Genomic DNA, 21,857 nt, shown 5'->3' with positions numbered 1-21,857 from the left:
TGTATTCTCGAACCTTTCCATTTTCTTTGTTCTGAAATGAATCATTCCAAAATGCATCATGTTGTTTCACACCATTGTATAAACTCATTACTTATATAAAGATCTGTCTTTGAAGATCTGGATCAGCTTCATTAGGGTTTGGAGATCCAAGGGAAATCAAATCCTACCTGGAAGAAAACTGCATCAATTGTTGGATTGATGTGGAAAGGATTGGGATGGTAAGTTTTGTTGTGTCCTGACTATGTAACTGACTGTACAAGTTTTAATGATGTTCACATCCACTGATGAGACAAAAGTTTTGGATATTTTCACTCCTATTTTGCACTCATGAAAATATTTTTTAAAATGTCACACCACCAAAATAAATTCTATGTCCAATAACAATACATTGTGTGTTCTTTATATTTGATTTGTTAAGGAGGTAATGATTTAATTCCACAGAATGGGCTGTTTGATGAGATATTTTATATGTCAATTTAATGATTTATTCCCACAGAATGGGCTGTTTGATGAGATAGCTAAAGGTCTGCTGGAGAGCCGCGTGGTGGTGGCGTGTGTTTCTGACGATTACGTGGAGTCTCCCAGCTGCTGTAAAGAGTTCCGCTACGCCTGCACCGTCCTGAACCTGCCCATTGTCATCTGCGTCGTAGGAACCGGGCACAAGTGGAGGAGGAGTGAGGTAGGTCTATCCTAGTGTATTTATAGATTTAGCAATGTCTGTACTGTATATCTATAGGAGTGAGGTAGGTCTATCCTAGTGTATTTATAGAAGCAATGTCTGTCCTGTATATCTATAGGAGTGAGGTAGGTCTATCCTAGTGTATTTATAGAAGTAATGTCTGTCCTGTATATCTATAGGAGTGAGGTAGGTCTCTTCTTTCAGAGAATATCATGATCTTCAAAAATTTTCTGATCAATGGCAAAGCCACAATTAGTCTTATATGAAAGGATCTTCAGAGTAGAATAGCTTCAAATTTGTTCTTATCTTAGTGCATGGAAAGGGATAAATGGGTTGGGGATAAGAATTAGGGCAACCATAGGCAATCAATTTTTAAAGTAGAAATATAGGAAAAAAATATGAAATATTTGTCCTTAAATGAAAAGCCATTATATGTCATGTTGGTAAAAAAAAACATTTTTAGTTACTTAAGATTCAAATTTGTTAAGATCTAGCCTCGGGATCATGAAACATCTTAAGCTTAAGTCAAAATCTTTATTTAATAATAAAATGTAGTAAATGTCAAGCAGAACAAAATTAAAATATTTTTCAGTATTGTGTAACAGAGGTTTGTTATCTGCAAATTTGGAAATAAATTTCATAATTGATAAATATTTTTTAGGCGATTGAAAATTTGACTTTTAAAAGTCAGATCCTGAAGGCAGAACTGTCAAGACTAGTTCGAGGCTTTAATATGGGGTCATACTTTTCCAATAGGGAAGAAATACTAAGGAAGAAATATTTTCAAGAGTAGCAAACATAGTTGCCAAACTCAATTATATTGGTTACACCCGATTTAATTAACCCGATTATTTTTTATGACCCGGCGGGTCATGCTTTTCACCCGATTTTTGCGGAACAAACCGAAAATCTCCCGATGTCCGGATTTGGTTCGTAAATTAGGTTGCACTTTTAACTTCCAGTTACAACCCAAGCTTGGATCTACATATTTAAAACAATGCCGATGGCTATGCTCTGTGGGCCGTTTACCAGTAAATTATGAGTGCAGGTGTAAACAATTAACTGGGAGTTGTCTTGACAAATCAAAGTTTGAAGTCAATTTAAAATGGCTTCCGATAAAGTAAGTCAACATCAGGGTCTTGCACATACAAATTGAATAAGAATAGAGAAGCAATATTTATGTACATATCAATTAAGGAATCTTAGAAAACAACTTCCATACTATAAAATAATACAGTGATCGAAGATAGTGTAGACCTACCTCACTAGTACCTGTACATCTAAAACATATTGCACTTGTTAATTAAATTAAATAAGAGATAGAAAAAATCACTTCAAAACCAAAACTGGAATACTTCCAAATTTAGCACAAATTAAACTGAAAAGGCTTTCTTTAAAAAAAAAAAATGCACACTTAATTCAGGTCAGTACTGAATAATGAAACCTTCAATGCTCTTTTTAACATCTAAATTTAATCAACAATTGAACATATATTAATTTTTTGTCTTTGTAAGTTAAAGCCTTTTTTAAATAAAAGAATTCTCAATACACAAATACTTATACATATATATATATAATTTAATGATGATAAATATGTCGTGAATGTCGTTACGCGTTATGACCAGATTTTGTTATTTTCCAAATCTGGTCATGACCAGATTTTTACATGTCAGAGGTTGGCAAGTATGGTAGCAAAACCAAACTAAATTATATTGCATGTAATAAACAAAACATTCTTTTGTGGTATTTACAACCAAGGATCCAATATTCATAGAAAGAGGGGGGAAAAATTCTGGAACAGCAGGACAAAGATAATTGTATTGATATTGAAGCAACCCAAGGTGTGGATTCAAATTTAGTGAAATCAAAGCCCCAATAGGACTACATTATGATCCAAAATATGAAATCATTTTACTGTATTACGTATTATATTTGACTGTGTATTCTTTTTAGCGGCTTTGGCGGAACGCAGCAACCGCTAAATCAAGTGCAACACTAAATGTCTTGCACATATACACATAAATAAGAATATGAAGAAATGCGCTAAATCAAATCTACGCTAACTTATTCAAAAGTCAATTTCTGCCAAATATTGTACACACTAAATATAATACATTTACAGTATTTAGCTGATGAATAGCAGGGCCAAAGTGACATAGGTGAGCATTGTGGCCCATGGGCCTTTAGTTCAATTTAAATGGTATAAAAATAAGTTTAAGACCAGGCAACCTTTAGAAAATTGTTTGGATGCCCTCTCCTGACTCGGTCTGAAAATATTGGGACGGTAGGAAGGTAAGAGATTTTTTTTCTCAGAAAATTTCAATTTCAGTGCTAATTTTTTAAATTCCATTTTCCAGAGTACTTAAAAATGAATAACTGTTTATTGGAGAAAAAGAGTTTTGAGTTGGGACATTTGGTCAGGAGAGGGCAACCAAACAATTTTTTAAAGATGGCCTTTTTTGGTGTTCCTCTTTTGAAAAGGCAGACAAACTGTTGTAATTTATGTTATCTTTACCTGAGTAGGGATATAAGTATCTTTAGGTCAGAGGTTCAAGTCCCAAGATAAGGTTTATCACATACAGGTGTACCCATTTCAAACATATAGCTTTATCTTTAAAAGCATGTAAAGGTATTCAATCTTGCTTCTCAAGTAGCTGTCAAACTTCACGGGCCTGTTGTTTTGTTTCTTATCGATTGATTTATTTTTTCTCTGAAAAATATTAATCATATACGATAAATCAAAAAGTGACACACTGATTTAACCTTAATAAGGTGAATGAAATATCAAAGGGTTAATTATGGTTAGGTACTAGAATTTGCTGTGATTTATTGCTTTTTGAAAAATAACAAAAATAAAGAAAAAAAATAGACACACCATTTCTGCAAATTACTGTTTTCAGAAATTTAATGATTTAACTTTAATTCAAAAAGCATAAAATCTAGATTTTTATTTTAATATAATTATACCCCCTCCAGAGCAGAGGTGGTATACTGTTTTACCCATTTATGTCTATGTGTCTGTCCATAGCAAATTTTCATTTGAGTTTTCACAGCAAATACAGATGCTTGAAACTTTCACTCTCTTTATCTAGGCATGCCATATGGTGGGATTTAGGGAAGTCAATGAATATTCGAATATTCATTCCATGAGTTGATATTCGAATATAAATTTGAGATTCGAATATTCGTTTTTTTTCAGTATACAAGCATTGAAAAGGGAGAAAAACCGACAAGTTTGATTAGAAATTGAATCAAGTTTGTACAAAATTAAAAAAAAAAAAACACTACTCTTGGATTACCTTAAAGGTGTGAAGAGTGTATCTATTAGCCTAAGAGTAATTTATTTATTTGTTCACTTAATTAGTGGTATAATAGTTTCCAGAACTAACAATCAGCTTGTATTGTTGTAAGTGCCCAGTTTTACAGTAAACACAGAATTCTTGTTTATGTAAATATCATTAAAAATCATTATCAGGAAATTATAATTAGCAAAAATAATTGCTTTTAATATTTCACCGTTAGATAATTGTTCCGCTTGGTATAAATTTGTAGGAGTTATCTGATTCAGTGTAGACTTAAGTAAGATGATCAATTAATTTGGAACATATTAAAGAATCTTTTGAATTTTCAAAAATCAATCATTACATTTTAGATGTATACTGTTAAATAATTTTAAAAAATATAAATAATTGTAGTGCATTTTCCGAACTCTACACGAGATTTTATTCTAAAATAATGGCATAAAACCTATACTGCTTGACAGGAGAGTGAAGATTTATATTTAATAATGGAAAATGTATTTATTTTATCGAATATTCGAATATCAATTATTGACAATTTTGACATCCCTAGTGGGATTCATTTTTGTTTGAATCCCAAGTCAACTTCCTGTTTATCAAAGTGCCTATTCATATCAAATTTCTGTCTTATTTTTCTCAGCAACTAATTGAAGCAGATACTTGACTTTTAGTACAAACTTTCTTTTGGCACACCATTTGCTGAGATTCATTTTGTATGAATTCAATATCAACATAAGAGGGTATATTGGGGTATTACTATTGAGTTTTCACTCACAGACTTCTTGGTTTACTTGTATTACTAATTTTAATATACTGTTTTTAATGGTTTTTATGAATTCATGTTGTATTTTGAGACTTACATTGGAGTTTCTTTCTGATTCTTCTTTCTTCCCTCACTGCAGTGTTAGAATGCTGTTGTAGATAGCCATGCTGGCTGTTGTTGGAAATCTCTGTCTATTCTGAAGGTAGTCAAGCTGTCTGTGAACTATCCCATGATAGTTGATGAGGTTCATCTGTCTATCTTGTAGGCAGCCATGCTTTCTCTGAACTGTCCTGTTTTAGCTGTCCATCTTGTTGTAGGTAACCATGCTGTCTGTAAAGCATTTTGTTGTGGGAATTCTTTGTCTATTTTGAAGGTAGCCATACTGTCTTTGAACTATCCTATTTTAGCTGTGTATCTTGTTGAAGGTAGCCATGCTGTCTGTAAACTATCCTGTTTCATTTGTCTATCTTGTTGTAGGTAGCCATGCTGTCTTAACTAACCTGTTTCATCTGTCTATCTTGTAGGTAGCCATGCTGTCAGTGTTATAACTATCCTGTTTTAGCTGTGTGTCTTGTTATAGGTAGCCATGCTGTCTGTGAACTATCCTGTTTTAGCTGTGTATCTTGTTGTAGGTAGCCATGCTGTCTGTGAACTATCCTGTTTCATCTGTCTATCTTGTAGGTAGCCATGCTGTCTGTGAACTATCCTGTTTTAGCTGTGTGTCTTGTTATAGGTAGCCATGCTGTCTGTGAACTATCCTGTTGTCAGCTTCCAGTTGGAGAGTGATGAAGCACATCCTAAACTGCTACAACTTGTGGAGGAGACGTTGGCCTCTAGTAACCAAGACAACAAGGAAAAGGAGAAGAAGAAGGAGGGGACATCAGACAAGGACAAAGACAAACAGTTCAAGGTCATTCATTATTTCTGGATCATTAAGCTTCAGCTAATTATTTTTATGAAATTTTTGGATAATATTCTTCAATTCTTTAGGGCTTGGTTTAAATAAAATGGAATGCAACCTTAAGCAAGAACCTGTTCTAGAAAATGACCTTCACCTCCAAAGATCAAATAAAATAAGTCTGTGGAACATTTATTTGAAAAACATATCACTTACCAGACCACTAATATTGTTCTTAAATTGTTTGTTTTACAGGAGCTTTATGAGTTAGCTCAGAGAAAGTTTCTAAGACAGATAACAAAATATGCTTCAAATCATGATGTGGAACCTTACCCTCGATTGTTTGTAGCTGACATTGTACCACTGGAGGAAAATATTCCCACTCTAGATAAATCCCTGTCAATAGGTATAAAAAATTTAAAACCCTAGACTCTAGATAAATCTCTGTCAAAAGGTATAAAGAACTGATCCAGCATATATTATTTAAAATGAAGACTATACAAATTTGTTTATGGACCAATTGTAGAAGAAAAATTTGGGAATAAAGAAGAGAACCAGTTGGAGAAAGGAGAAACAGAGGTCATAAATTCAGGGTTCGTCTCCAGACGGTTCTCCATTAACATCTTGTGTGAATGTGACCAGGTATTTGGAACTGTTATGTTGAACAATTTTCTGAACTTAAAGGAAAACTTGCAGTAGGTTTCACATCCTGAATTCACTTCTTTTATTGCCAGGGCTGGCATAGTGTGGACAAAGCCATGATGCTTCCAGAAGATTTTGGGACAGAATACCTTAAGAAGTATGCCCCGTACCTGTCTCGCATCACAGCCATTATGAAGCACAGTAAGAACTATGTGATGGACTGTATGACAGATGAGGATGGACAAAATTACATGAAGTGGCTGTTTGAGGTTTGGTTCTAGTCACACTTTGCTGCAGTGTCGAAGGTTTTTGTTGGAAAAGAAATTATCACATCAGTTTTCTAAACAGTTGGTTATTTTGCACTATCAATATTTTTTCCAAAGGCATAAAAAGTTTATATTTTGTTTATATAGTTAATTACCCTCCAACCCCATTCTATACCACTGTACAATCTTGTTTTAGTCAGCGGATGCGGTTCTGCCAGACTTTATGAAGGATTACCAGGACCTAAGAGAACTGGTCATGGAGATGGACTCCCAGAGGACGTACGGGTGTCTCTCCAGGTAACAGCAGTCATAGTGACACAGAATTCTCTGTTTATTGTTCCATGTATTTTGTGCAAATTAAGCTATACCACCACTACTATACTAAAGATTTTGAAAACTAAATACATAAATAAAACAGCAATGAAAGCAGCTTCTCTTTACAAATTAATTTTCATAGAGAGAGAGAGCAATGTGATGCTTTGGCCTGTTATTTTGTTGTTTTATTCACACAGGTGCCGACTGTCCAGTGGGAAAGTTATCTGGTTGTGTGAGGAACACATCAAAGATATGAAGGTCACGGTGCTGGCCAAGGACGCTGTCGCTAAGAAAAACAAGGTCTCTAATCCCGAACGACCAGAGTACATTGCTGAATGGCTGCGTAAAGTGGATTCTGAAAAACTAATGAAGAAATTTGACTCCTCCGAAAAAGTCAAGAGAAAATTTGATCGTAAGTTGTAAATATAAGATATTCAAAAATACCATGATAAAGCAGATATTTTCCGAATGAATGACCAGCAAAAGTTATCCCTGAATTTAGCCCTCATATGGACTATTATTAACTCATGGATAATATAAATGTTAGCATTGGTGCAATGCATGAATCATTTTACCCATACATAATAGTTATGTTCTTGATTTCTTGGATTGCCAATCAAATGTTTTCAAATGTTCAGATGATAATACACAATGCTCCTTTTCAATACTCTCACATGAGACATTTCTTTCCTAAACAGTAAAAGGATTTTTTTGTTGATAAATCATGTAATATGTTCCTTTTTTTAAATAGAATCACTGGTGGACAAAGCTTTAGTAGTAGCTGATGATGTAAGACAACATGCAGGCATCTTTGGTAAAGCTATGACTGATCAACTTCTAAAAGACATATCACAAGGGTTGACTCCCGGACAGATTAAATCAAGGTCCCAGCAGGCCAGAGCTGTCCTACGACATGGATCAGCCATTAGACGTCAAGAGATTCAGAAACCGGAGGCTGTCGTAAAACGCCACGCTACCACATCAGTCACCTCTGCAGACATGGCCAAGTCACCACCCAAATCAGGGGAATCCACACCCAAACTGAAGAGACCAACAAGTCAGGCCTGCAGTGTCATGTGACATTACCATGTGACCGGACCTGTCAATCAAATGTCAAAATCATGTCTGTGATATCCTAAATACATATCATAACTGACTGTAGTTGTTTATTTGTATGCAGGAAGAGTCTTTTTTTTCATTAATCCATCCATGCTTATTAGTTCTATCTGATAACACAATTTATTTATATTAAATCATTTATTTATACTATTTATTATTTTTTCCAATTGTTTTTATACATATAGTTGTTGCTCAAACTTTGTTATTATGCATGTAACAAATATACATTTGATAAGAAAGCTAGAATTTGAATTTGTGTACATGTATTTATATTAATTTACATACCATTTTTGGTTTACCACTATTATGTTGAAATGCTTGAATGTTTGAATATGATATATTTATATTAAATTACATGCCATTTTTGGTTTACACGGAGTTGAATTGAATGAAATATTGCTTTAATGTTTGAATTAGTTTATCACTGCAACTTTTCATGTTTATCTTAAACTGGATATTTCTTGTTCTGTTTTGTTTTTTTGTTTTTTTTAAATATTTTTTATGATCATTATTTATTTTCTAGAGCAAAGTGTCCAAATGAATTTTGATATTATGCATTGTTAAGTCTTTTTGACTTTTTTCCCTGATGTCTATTTTTTGTTACAGTTTTTTTTTATAATGGTAAAAGTGATATTTTTATACAATCTTTATGCTCTTTGGAAATGGAAATGTAACAATTGAGCTAAAAATTGATCGATGCAGTTTTTGCTTGTGCCATATTCAGCAGAACTACTTGAGGAAAGAAAATTAAGTTTGGTGTTCATATTTTTCCGAGGGTTTGTCTAATAGAGAGCTTAGCTTGGAAAACTTACAGATCAAATGGTCAAAAGCATAGCTTCAGCTCTGTTGTCATTGCTTCAATTTCAGAAGGGTTTTAATTGTCCCTATTTACATCACGAAGTCATCTGATGAAAATATAGCCACCAGTAGTATATCTGCATATTAAAATTTGTATGGAGGGGTATAAAATTAAAAGTTGTCCTATCTGACTTTTTTTTGTATCATAAAGTGAGTCAATTGGAAGTGCATTTTGATTTTTAAAAAAATATTTCTCTATTTAAAAGGTGCATATTGTGTGGGTTTTTTTTTTTTTTTGATGGACTTTTTTGTTGATCTCTCCATGTCTTTTAAAAAACTTGTCTTTTGATAATAACTTCACTTTGCATGAAATGAAAAATGTTTAATTAATGAATATCAAATACTTCAAACCATAGAGCTTAATTAGATCAGTGTAAAACAGATAAAACAATGAATAGGGTGAATATATAGCTACATGTATTAAACTAAATGTTTTAATTCAAGTACACATGGCCTTGTGAAACCAGTATATCCAGATTATTCCTGTATTAACTCTTATTTTGATTCAATGTTTTAATGATATTAGATTGTTGTATTTGTTTTATGTAGACCTTTACGCAGCACAACGATTTAACCTTATTAGAAGTATTGTGTTTGTATTTCCTTTTCTACCAACTTTAATCTTCGTTTATGATACAAAGTGCTATTAATCAAAGTAGAACATTTATTGAACTTTTTATAACAAATTTGGATAAAAGCACCTGTGACAGTTAATATACTGGTATCCTGACTAACCTATAGTTGAAATTCTTTCACAGTGTAGAACAATCAAAATTAATTTATCAAGCTGTGCATACAAAATGGCAGTCTTTCAGTATAACAATAAAATTTTAATGTAGATAACATTTGTTAATTGTTTATTTCTATAGATACTGTTGAAACACTCAGCAGATATTATTTTCTTGTGACTGTTCATCTGTTATGACTTACCTTATATGGACCAAACATCTTTATGATTTCAACAAATCCCAAGATAGCTAAATGTAACACCTTATATGAATTCTACAAAGCCAAAGATAGCTAACTGGAGCACCTTAGATGATTTCGACAAATCCCAATACCTTTGATGACTTCAACAAATCCAGAGATAGCTAACTGGAACACCCTATAAGATTTCAACAAATCCCATGATAGCTAACTGGAACTTCTTAGATGATTTCTACAAATCCCAATATAGCTAACTGAAAATATGAAAGCCCTAACACCAACTGTGCAAATGAAATGCCAAAGTTAATTTTTTTTAAAAACAAGATGTGTTTGTGAAACAGTATATGCCCGATGGCAACAAAGTTCTAAAAAGCAATTTTTAGCGAATAGGTCACAGTCAAGGTCACACGATCATTGTCCTTGGTGTCATTTGAAAGCACTTAATTAGTGCATACCAAATATGAAGTCTCTATCTCTTATGGTTCAAAAGTTATGGCGAAAGTTTGAAATAGTTATTTTTAGCATATAGGTCACAGTCAAGGTCAAAAGGTCATTGACCTTGGTGTCACTTGAAAGTGCTTACATGTAATTAGTGAAGTATGCATACCAAATATGAAGTCTCTATCTCTCACGGTTCAAAAGTTATAGCGAAGGTTAAAGTTGACAACAGACAGATAAGCAGACAGACAGGACAAAAATAATATACGCCCCGAATAAATTCGGGCACCTAAGAATGGGCCAGCTTTTTTAAAAAATGGGCCATACTCCAAAGTGAAAAATATTTATACCCAAGGAAGGTTTTCTCACATGTGAAATATAGCACAATAAGGTGTTCTAGATAGCTATCTTGGGCTTTGTTGAAATCATTTACTGCCAGTGAAAGTCTGATAAACAATCACAAATTAAGGACAAACACAACTGTTAACTAGGAATGGACAGAAGAAGATCATCAGTCTGAAGTATTATACAATTTCTATGTTAAGCTTTGGTAACTGTAACGTTAAAGCGCCCCGTTATTAGCAGACCTATTTCTGTATTCATATGAAGCAACATTTTTGCAAAATGTCCACAAATATAGCCCAAACACAAACCATTCAAAAATTAATTCCAATGTTAAAGCTTTTAACAGTAAGTCTAATTCCTAGGTCAAGGTAAAAGGGTCAAAAGTAGTGACACCAAAGGTCTTGTCACAATGAATACATGTATGAAATACGAGACCCCTAGCACCAATTGTTCAAATGTTATGGTCAAGGATAACGGTGAATTTTTTTAGTGAATTTTTGCAAAAGTGGACAAAATCTAACGTCAAGTATGTTGGTTCCCAAAGAAAGGTCTTGTCACGAGGAATACACTTGGGAAATATGAAAAGTCATAGCTCAGACCAATCAAAAGTTATTGGCAATATAGAAGTGAATTTTTATCGGACAAAGGAAAGGACAAAAACTGTATATTCTTCTTCTAACCATGCCAACGACACCACTTGGTTAGATATATTTAAAGCAAAAGCTAATATCGACTTGTTTAGGTGAGCAAAATGCTTGAAAATACCATGATAAATTAAAGTCCAGGCTTTTTGATATCATAGACAGCTGCTTTTTCAATAAAAATGCAACTCGAAAATTTACTTACCTGGTCATTGGTCATTTGCAAAATTTTGTTAAAACACATTCTGATTGCACACACAAGTACTCTGAAGTTGACATCGAAAAGATGCTTGAGTTTCTGATTTACAATATCTATGTGGTTTTTGGAGACCAGGGGTCTTCCAACAATCTATTGGAAATCCGATGGGTACCAATTGCGCTCTGTTATTAGAAGACCTATTTTTGTATTCATATGAAGCTGAATTTGTGCAAAATCTTATGCGTGAAAAGAAGAAAACACTTGCTGTGGCCTTCAACTCAACATTTAGATATATCGACGACGTATTGTCAATTAAAACTGATAATTTCCATTCCTATGTCGATACGATATATCCTGGAGAGCTTGAGATAAAAGATACCACAGAGTCTGACACATCTGTTTCATACTTGGATATTTTACTTGAAAAAGACATTAACGGTAATCTAACAACCAATCTCTATGATAAACATGATGACCTTAACTTTTCAATCGTCAACTTTCCTCACTTATGCAACAATATACCTTCATCTCCTGCATACAGGTGACGTAAATATAGTTAATAATGAGGACCTTAAATCACCTATTTTAAAAGGTCCTAAATATAGGGAACCCGATCCTTCAACTGGCGTCGGAATTTCATAACTATTACGGATTCTGTTGATAATTACGCCAGACGATATCGATGGGCCAGATATGAAAAAGAAGACGTTGACACATTGTCAGAATGGATTAAATGTATTAGATCCATGTTAAAGTCGCGTATTAAAAGATTGAGGGGCAATATGAAAACCATCTATCCTTCTGTGTTGAATAATCCGGAAGTGAAACAAGAATTAATAGATTACTTAGTACATGATCAGTACGTACTGGTCCCTGACGATAAAGCAGATAACAACATTGTCTTCATTTGTAAGGCTCATTATATAAATTGTATTTTAGAAGAACTTAGATTTAATTATACAAGTGGTAATCCTACTTACATGTATACTCATACTTCCCTTTCTAAGGAAGAAATTCTTCAAAATCATGTTTCAGTTTTGAATATTTTTAATATTCCACAGAGTGTGTATATGAATTTGAACTACCCTATATATATATATTGGATTCCGAAACTTCATAAGAATCCTTACAAACAAAGATACATTCCGAGTTCCAGTAAATGTTCAACAAAGCTTCTTTCGTTACTCCTCACTAAGATATTGACAGTAGTGAAGGAAAAACTTCAAGAATACTATGCAACAATATATTCAAGAAGTGGTGTGAATCAGATATTTGAAATCACAAGATTTTACCAAAATCAACAGCTTAAAAACTTTCGACTTTTCAACTTTATACACAACCATTCCCCACGACAAATTAAAGTCCAGGCTTTTTGATATCATTGACAACTGCTTTTTCAATAAAAATAGTACTCGTAAATTTACTTACCTGGTCATTGGTCATTTGCAAAATTATTTTGTTAAAACACATTCTGATTGCACACACAAGTACTCTGAAGTTGACATCGAAAAGATGCTTGAGTTTCTGATTTACAAAATCTATGTGGTTTTTGGAGACCAGGGTCTTCCAACAATCTATTGGAATTCCCATGTGTACCAATTGCATTTTTGTATTCATATGAAGCTGAATTTGTGCAAAATCTTATGCGTGAAAAGAAGAAAACACTTGCTGTGGCCTTCAACTCAACATTTAGATATATCGACGACGTATTGTCAATTAAAAATGATAATTTCCATTCCTATGTCGATACGATATATCCTGGAGAGCTTGAGATAAAAGATACCACAGAGTCTGACACATCTGTTTCATACTTGGATATTTTACTTGAAAAAGACATTAACGGTAATCTAACAACCAATCTCTATGATAAACATGATGACCTTAACTTTTCAATCGTCAACTTTCCTCACTTATGCAACAATATACCTTCATCACCTGCATACGGAGTGTATATATCTCAGACGATTCGATACGCAAGAACATGCTCTACGTATGAACAATTTCTAAAACGAAGTAAATTATTGACAAGCAAGTTGATCAAACAAGAATATCAGCAGTTCTAGATTAAAGTCATTATTTCGTAGGTTCTTTTATCGATACAATGACCTTGTCAGAAAATACAATATATCATTCAAGTCAAATGCTGACTGACGTTTTTCATACTTATTGTTAGTCTATCATTATACACTGATTTGACGATGGATTTTTCCGTTATTTCCCGAATATGACAAGGAGCACACGGCGGATGTGACCGGTCAGCAGGGGATGCTCACTCCTCAATGACACCTGATCCCACCTCTGATGTTTTAGAGGTCCGTGTTTGCTCTGCTCCTATTTTGTATTGTTTTATTGACTTTGATATTGAATACTGTTTGTTATTTCCATATCCTTCATTGAAAGTAAACACTACAGTGCATTGAGTTTTTAATGTATTACCTAAAATTAATCCAATATAAGGGTATGTAGTCCCAATTCGGAAGCTTATATATATAAAAGTAGTGATTCGGTTCCACTGTTGACCGTGGACAGTTGACAGTTGACATTTAACAATTTCTACTGTCGACCGGGAACGGTTGACAGTTGACATTTAACCATTTCTACTGTCGACCGGGGACAGTTGACAGTTGACATTAAACCATTTCTACTGTTGACAGGGAACGGTTGACAGTTGACATTTAACCATTTCTACTGTCGACCGGGGACAGTTGACAGTTGACATTTAACTATTTCTACTGTCGACCGGGGACAGTTGACAGTTGACATTTAATCATTTCTACTGTCGACCGGGGACAGTTGACAGTTGGTTAGTCTCGCATACATTACTGTGATTAAGATTAGTCGCGCATACATAACTGTGATTAGGGTTAGTTTCGCATTCATAAGTGTGATTAGGGTTAGTCTCGTATAAATAGCTGTGATTAGGGTTAGTCTCGCGTATAAATAGCTGTGATTAGGGTTAGTTTCGCATTTATAGCTGTGATTAGGGTTAGTTTCGTATAAATAGCAGTTTCGCATTTATAGCTGTGATTAGGGTTAGTTTCGCATTTATAGATGTGATTAGGGTTAGTGTCCCCTGCCGACAGTAGAAGATATGGAAAGTGTCAACTGTCAACCGTCGACCTGTCCCCGGTCGACACTAGATCATGTGGAAAGTGTCAACCGTCAACCTGTCCCCAGTCAACACTAGAACACAATGGATGTGTCAAAGTCATTATTCGACCTGTCCCCGGTTCTTTTACTAGAACACAAGAGAAGTGTCAACTGTCGACCTTTCCCCGGTCGACACTAGAACACTAGGGAAGTGTCAACTGTCAACCGTCAACCTGTCCCCAGTCGACACTAGAACACAAGAGAAGTGTCAACTGTCAACTGTCGACCTGTCCCCGGTCGACACTAGAACACTAGGGAAGTGTCAACTGTCAACCGTCAACCTGTCCCTGGTCGACACTAAAACACAAGGGAAGTGTCAACTGTCAACCGTCGACCTGTCCCCGGTCGACACTAGAACACAAGGGAAGTGTCATGTTTTAACCGTCAACCTGTCCCTGGTCGACAGTAAATTCATGTGTGGAATGTAGAAATAATTAACTCCGTAACATTACTTAAATATACAGTGATGTATGAATATGTTAATATTGTTTCAGTCAAAGTACTACTTTATCCTTATATTGGAGTTGAGCCAAAAGTCGAGATTAGCTTTTGCTTTTTATATATCCATCCAAGTGGCGTTGTCAGCATGGTTAGAAGGAGAATTATGCCCTACCTGTAGCAAACTAGTATGGATTATGCATAAAGGGATGTACACTACTTTGCATGCTTCAGATCGTAAACCCAGGCCTATTCCGGATAACTGACCAAGCTCTGTGGTGACTTAACTTGATGATGCATTTAAGTTCATGCTACTAGATTGGCTTCAGAGGATGGATCTGCCTACATTTTCTGAGTATTTAACTAGGTTCAAGTCTTTTGACCAGTTTCATTCCGAGAATACACTGTGGTCTTAAATTTGAATTTCATTTCCAAAGATCATAATTTTACTTGCATGGTTGTGTATGAATATATACTCAAAGTCTTGCTCCAAATGCTGTGCTCGATAAACATTTTCTGAATGAGTTATCAGGTTATGTTTATTGCAGATGCTCGTTCCCAAGATACTTTAAGCTTTGTGGTGACCAGACTTTCATGGACGATATATCTAAGAATCATCAGAATGTTCGAATTCACTACCAGGTTTAATGCAAATTCTACATTTGACCTGCATTTTCTTGGAAGTGATCAGATTAAACGTTTTAGAACAAACTGATGACTAATTTGCATGAATGGGGTAGAGTATGGATGCAGGATCTGACCTACATCTTCTAGTTGACTCAAGAGACTGAGGATTGATGGCAGATCATTTAAAAATAATTATGAGCAATATGGTAAATACATGTGCATTGATGCTGCATCTAGGATCATGCTGCACGTGAGCAGATTTGGATGACATATATGGTGATAACGAACAGTATTCAAGATCAAAATTCCATAAAGCAATTCAGCCGAGCAAACACGGACTTCCAAAACATCAGAGGTGAGATCAGGTGCCATGAAGGAGTGGGCATCCCCTGCCGACCGATCACCCCCGCCGTGTGCTCCTTGTCACAATCAGGAAATAACGGGAAAATCCGTCTTCAAGTCAGTATATGAATAATGAACTAACAATTAGTATAAAAAACGTCAGTCAGAATTGACTCAATGATAAATTGTATTTGCTGACAAGGTCATTGTATAGACGATAGAATTTTCGAAATGATTACGTGAAACGAGACTGCAGATATTCTTGTTTCATCAACTTGTTTGTCAATAATTTACCTGGTATTAGAAATTGTTCAAACGTAGAGCACAATCAACTGAGATATATAAACTCCGTAGGCAGGTGATGAAGGTATTGATGCATAAGAAATGAAAGTTGACGAAAGAAAAGTTAAAATCATCACGTTTATCGTAGAGCTTGGTTGTTCGACTACCATTAATGTAAAGTAAAATATCCAATTATTAAACAGATGTGTCAGACTCTGTGGCATCTTTTATCTTAATCTCACCAGGATATATCATATCGACATAAGAATGGAAATTAACATTGTGATTGACAATACGTCGTCGATATTATATAAATGGTGCCTGTTTTGGAGGGTAACAGTTGAAATTGACACCCCAAGGAAAACCATTGTCAACCAACGCGTCAGCGGAGGTTGACAATGGTTTTCCGAGGGGTGTCAATTTCAACTGTTACCCTCCAAATCAGGCACCATTTATTTTATTATACTGAATGTCTTATTGATTTAGGATGTCAGCAAAAAAAAAATCGTCGATCATCTTTACGTTCAAGTTAAGAAAGCTTTCAAACTCCCCGCTACTGCGAAAAAGATTAACTAACCTCTTTATTGTTTGTTTGATTCTCTAAGAGTCCTTTATCATGTAAAGTTCGTTATTTCTGCACTCGCAAACATGTTTCGTCTGTCGTTTGTTGTTTTCAAGTAAGCTACATCGGACGCAAGCTTTTATTGGCGTCAAGTTTATTCCGGTTCTTTCAAACGCGCAACTGACGTTTTGAGAATTCTACGGTGAACCGTACGCGCATAATTTCCACGCATGTGACATTACCGTTGTGTTACCCGTTGTCACGTGTGTTGCTAAGGCTGAGGGTAATAGAACGGATTGTTAACTGCGTCTAAACCAATCAGATTTTAGTATTTTACATGAAAGTATAATAAAACTAAATGTCAAGTTGAACGTCACAGTAAGTGTTTTCCTCTTTTCACGCATGAGATTTTGTAAACAATTTGCTTCATATGAATACAGAAATATGTCTGCTAATAACGAGGCGCAATTGATACCCAGGGGATTTCCAGTAGATTGTTGGAAGACCTGATTTCCAGGAACAACATATATATTGTCAATCAGAAACTCAAGCATCTTTTTAATGTCAGCTTCAGTGTAATTGTGTGTACAATCAGAAAGTGTTTTTTTAACAAAATGATTTTGCAAATGACCAATGACAAGGTACTAAGTCAGTAAATTTACGAGTTCCATTTTTATTGAAGAAGCAACTGTCAATGATATCAAAAAGCCAGAACTTTAATTAAACGTGAGGAATGGCTGTGTATAAATTTGAACAGTCGAACATTTTTCAGCTGTTGATTTTAGTAAAATTTGTGATTTCAAATTGTCCAAAAGCTTGGAATTGGATCTGACGTACATTTTATGGATTAGCGATAATATCAGAGTTTTGGGAGTAGGTTTTTTTCCAGGAAACTATAACCCATTTGGTTACCACACTTACATGCATTGCACCGAGGTCCCGTGTCGAAGTAGGTGCTGGCAGAAAAAAGACTTCACTCTCAAAAGCCATAAACTGATAAACGCCGAGTAAAGATCTAACTGCAGTGCTTTACTTGATTGTTGTGGTTTCTCTATATAAATGAAAAATTCTCAAAGGGAATTTAAGAAACAGACAAACAAACAATGTAAAACTTGCTTTAGATGCTGTTTTTTTGCATTTTCAGGATTAGTAACCAGGTTAACGCCTTTGGAGCACATTCATCCCAAAGAAAATATATAAGCTTTATGGTTCAATCAAACTTACACGGATGATTCATCCAAGTGCTGGATCAGGCCTTTTCTTTCAGTGTTAATGAACAGATTGGTTAAAGTTTTAAGAAAAAATACATTCCCAAGTGGGTGTAGGCCTATTGATGATCAATGTTGCATTAATAAACCTAGCGATATGCGCTACAAAACTTGTTTTGGATTCAGGATGTAACCTTCAGTGTTCGAAGATGGACGACAGACCATTCACAAATTTATGATAAGCCCTATATTTGGGGTCATTCGTTTGCTCTCAGACTCTTTCTTTGCCTTAGTTCGTAATTACTGCACAGGCGTTCTATAACCCAGCGAGGATAATCTACAGGTTCAGGTAGAACCCCACCAGATGAACAGCTATGATCCGGTGGAGAATCATCCACAAGTTCAGGTAGGCCTCCACTAGATGAAGAGATTCTGTTTATGACGTTTTCTAGTTTGGATTGGGCGTAGTGTGATAGATTGTGATCAATTGTGTCAGAAAGATGGAAGCTAGACTGGCAGAGTATCAAACTATTTCAAATATGTCAATAACTGATTGCAACAGAAAATCGGCATTCCAGGTACAATTACATCTTTATTCTCAATATAAAATTTGAACAAAACACTGCTTCATCTTGTTATGCCGAGCACACCAATGTCTTATTATCTGGTTTCATAAAAAAAAGGGGAAAGTCTTCTGTTTAACATGTTGGACTTAGAACATGTAGCATCTTTTTTTCAGAAGTAAAATGGAGTAGCATTCTGATATTCAAGATTCCTTGTGAGAAATGTACCGCTAAATTACTTTTCAGTGAATAAAAAGTCCAAAATACAATACATGTAGCTACACATTAGAAAAAAATAAATATTTTAGGTATAAATGATGTTATAAAATTGGATTGATTGTATGTTGTTTAACGTCCCTCTCAGGAATTTCTTAATCATATAGAGACGCTACCACTTGCCGGTGTAACGTTGAATTTTGACCCGGGTTGAAAATTGACCCGGGGGTCATTTTTCAACGTTGAATAGTGAAACCCTTAGTGTTGAATTTAGACCCTAGTCCATTGAAAACTGAGTCGGGTCGTGGAATTTTGATCACGAAACCGGTTCTAAATTCAATAGTTTCAAAATAAAAGGTTTAGTGATCTTTTTCGCATAGTTCATCAAACAGTTCAAAAACGAATCTCACAATATATATCTATTTTGTTAAGTAGAGGATGGAAAAGGGTGTGGGGGTGATCTACCCTTTGTGGGATAAGTACCATATATATTTGAAGAATGTGTTGTTGTTTTTTGTTTTTTGTTTTTTTGTTTTTGTGACTGGGCTGTTTTCTTCATTTTTGTAGTTTTTTAAATAAAAAATGTGTGCCTTAGATACACAACCCTGACTTTCAGCGTTATTTAATTTATAATAAAGTAGCCAAAATACAACATTGATTCCCCCAAAATCGGGGAAACACAGGATAGTTTGTGAGGAATTTCTGAAGTGGCCCTTCCATCCAAGAAAAAAACATGGTATTGTTTTCAACATAGGCTAGTTTTCCTTTCCCCTTTTTGTTTGCTTGTTTGTTTGTTTCGTTTCGTTTATTTATTTTGTTTATGGTTTTTTTGTCACAATATTTCATATGGTTTTGACACCATACCCCCGCCTCCGAGAAAAACTCTAGGATCCCCCCCTCTCTCTCTCTCGGTTTCTTTGAAGAGGAATGCGCTTTTTGTCTAGATCAAAAGAAGTAGCAGGGACGGCGTTTTTTTTAATTGTTGATATCAAAGATTGTGAGAGGTGTAGCTTCTAGTCCATCCCAGACTCTAACTTTAGTTTTCTTTCTCAAGGTTATGCTTCGAACGATCAAGTTTTAGGCCGAGGCAGGCTACTGACAGATAAGTTTGTTACAGGGATTTCACCAACCTTGTTTAAAGTCAGCATTACTTATATGCTGTGGTCGCTAGATTGACCTTTTTCACAAATATAACCTATCATTGGATTCATTTTGGCCGATGTGTTTCATTCTAATTTTTAGGGTATGAATTTTGTTAATTTTTTTATACGGAATTTGACTAGATGGGATGTTCTGTCCACCTGATCAATATATATAGCGCTCACTCTCTAGACACCAGCTTTCCAGGATTTTTGTTTTATGCCCTATTTATAGTTTTGTAGTTATTTATTGATGCTATAGATTTTAGAAAGTATTGTCAAAAAATAAAGTTGTCATGCTTGTAGATAACTGAAATCGTGTACTGATCAAAATGTACAAAGTCATATTTACACGGGATGATAGGTTTATTTCTAATATTCTTGAAAATGGAAAAAATTGAAACCGAAATATAAATATACAAATACTGATAAATCCCGTAAAACAATTACCTTCCCAGTTCAAAAAATGTTCAAAATCTGCGTTGGGGTCAATATTCAACAGGGTCAATTTTCAACTTGTTGAGGTCATCGGAGATAAGTTAAAAAATAATCAAGCTGTTGAAAAATGACCCCGGGTATAAATTCAACGACTCTTGGTCTCAATTTTCAACTGAGAAAAAACACCCGCGGTTCAATATTCAACGTTGAAAAATGAACCCCGGGTCAATTTTCAACTCGGGTCAATATTCAACGTTACCCGGTGGAGAGCTACAAATTTTGTCCTATGCTTGCCACTTAGGGTCATTGAGCAGGGAGGGATCTTTTCCAGCACTACTACGACACGGAACCTCTGGTTATACGGTTTCACCCGAAGGACCGGTCTCCACGTCCCACAGTGGGATTCGAACCCGCGACGTAAGGATTGACTCAAAATGGGATTGAACGTTACTAGATAATGATGTGAGGACTCAATTCTTCAATTTAAATGAAGGAATAATAGAAGGTGCGCGAACTAAAATTTTATAATTTAAATAGTTTACCATTTTTGTAAAGTTCATAATATAGTTTCCAAGAGATTGTAGTAGTTGATTTGAAAGCTCAATTCCAGTTAAGATATCTTGCAATTTTTAGACAAAGTCCTATCAGTAATATAATTAACACAGCTCTCCTTTTCTCTTGCACTCCCCCTCTTTCATATCTCTAATTCTCTCTCTCTCTCTCTTGAATTATTCCTATTATAGAAGCTCTGCATTGTATGATATGTTCACAATCGGTGTATTTCCAAATATGTACCTGTGTCAACTGATATTAATTAAAAGCGTTTTCGTTATATATAGTCATTTGACAAAGGTGTGTTCCGCGGTCACGCATCATCTAGTGCTAACATTCATGAAGGAGTATTTTAAATGTATTAATTAGCTATTGTCGTATGTCCTTTCCCCTTAATTGAAAACACATAATTAATTATGCTTAATTAAAAGAAAACACGGAAATCAAAGTAGTTATTTTGCCCGCAGGTTTATATACGAGGGGAAATATTCCATTGGTTTCACAAGACATATGTATATAAGTTCTCGGTTGAATTAAACATTTCCGCAAATAATGAAATCTATAGAACGTTGAATCACATTCCGAGTCTGTGTTAAACACACAACTCTGCTTATAATTCAATGAACTCCTTGTGTGATCAGATATAATGGTCGACATCTTAATTAGGACTTCTTACACGGCAACATATCCTTACCGTTTTGAAACTCAAAAGTGTCTGAAGAAAAACACCCTTAAACTATTTCATAAGCATTTCTTATATTTTTTCCATTGTTTTTCTTTGATTGGCGATATGCGCTCATGATATACGCCCATGATATACGCTCATGATATACGCCCATGATATACGCTCATGATATACGCCCATGATATACGCTCATGATATACGCCCATGACCGGAGGGGGATTCTGATGACAAAGTTTGAAACTTTATGATTGGATCCACAATAAAAT

The 21,857-nt window shown here is 34.8% G+C and overlaps 1 protein-coding gene across 1 annotated transcript in view; it reads left to right on the top strand.

Annotated features, from left to right (window-relative positions):
* LOC134258357 (uncharacterized) overlaps positions 1–8,133 on the top strand; it is a 68,002-nt gene extending 59,869 nt beyond the window's left edge. The window contains exons 56-64 of the mRNA XM_062740882.1: positions 116–218; positions 497–683; positions 5,479–5,651; positions 5,895–6,045; positions 6,166–6,281; positions 6,374–6,550; positions 6,744–6,844; positions 7,060–7,274; positions 7,614–8,133. Coding sequence (XP_062596866.1) covers positions 116–218; positions 497–683; positions 5,479–5,651; positions 5,895–6,045; positions 6,166–6,281; positions 6,374–6,550; positions 6,744–6,844; positions 7,060–7,274; positions 7,614–7,942 — 1,552 coding nt within the window. The 3' untranslated portion in view covers positions 7,943–8,133. The remainder of the gene's footprint in view (positions 1–115; positions 219–496; positions 684–5,478; positions 5,652–5,894; positions 6,046–6,165; positions 6,282–6,373; positions 6,551–6,743; positions 6,845–7,059; positions 7,275–7,613) is intronic.
* The last annotated feature ends 13,724 nt before the right edge of the window (positions 8,134–21,857 follow it).

Source organism: Saccostrea cucullata, unplaced genomic scaffold, assembly GCF_032062105.1.
Source record: "Saccostrea cucullata isolate Sc308-1 unplaced genomic scaffold, CSIRO_AGI_Scuc_v1 ctg4, whole genome shotgun sequence".
Classification (NCBI taxonomy): Eukaryota; Metazoa; Mollusca; class Bivalvia; order Ostreida; family Ostreidae; genus Saccostrea; species Saccostrea cuccullata.
This window is presented reverse-complemented; position numbering and strand designations above follow the sequence as displayed.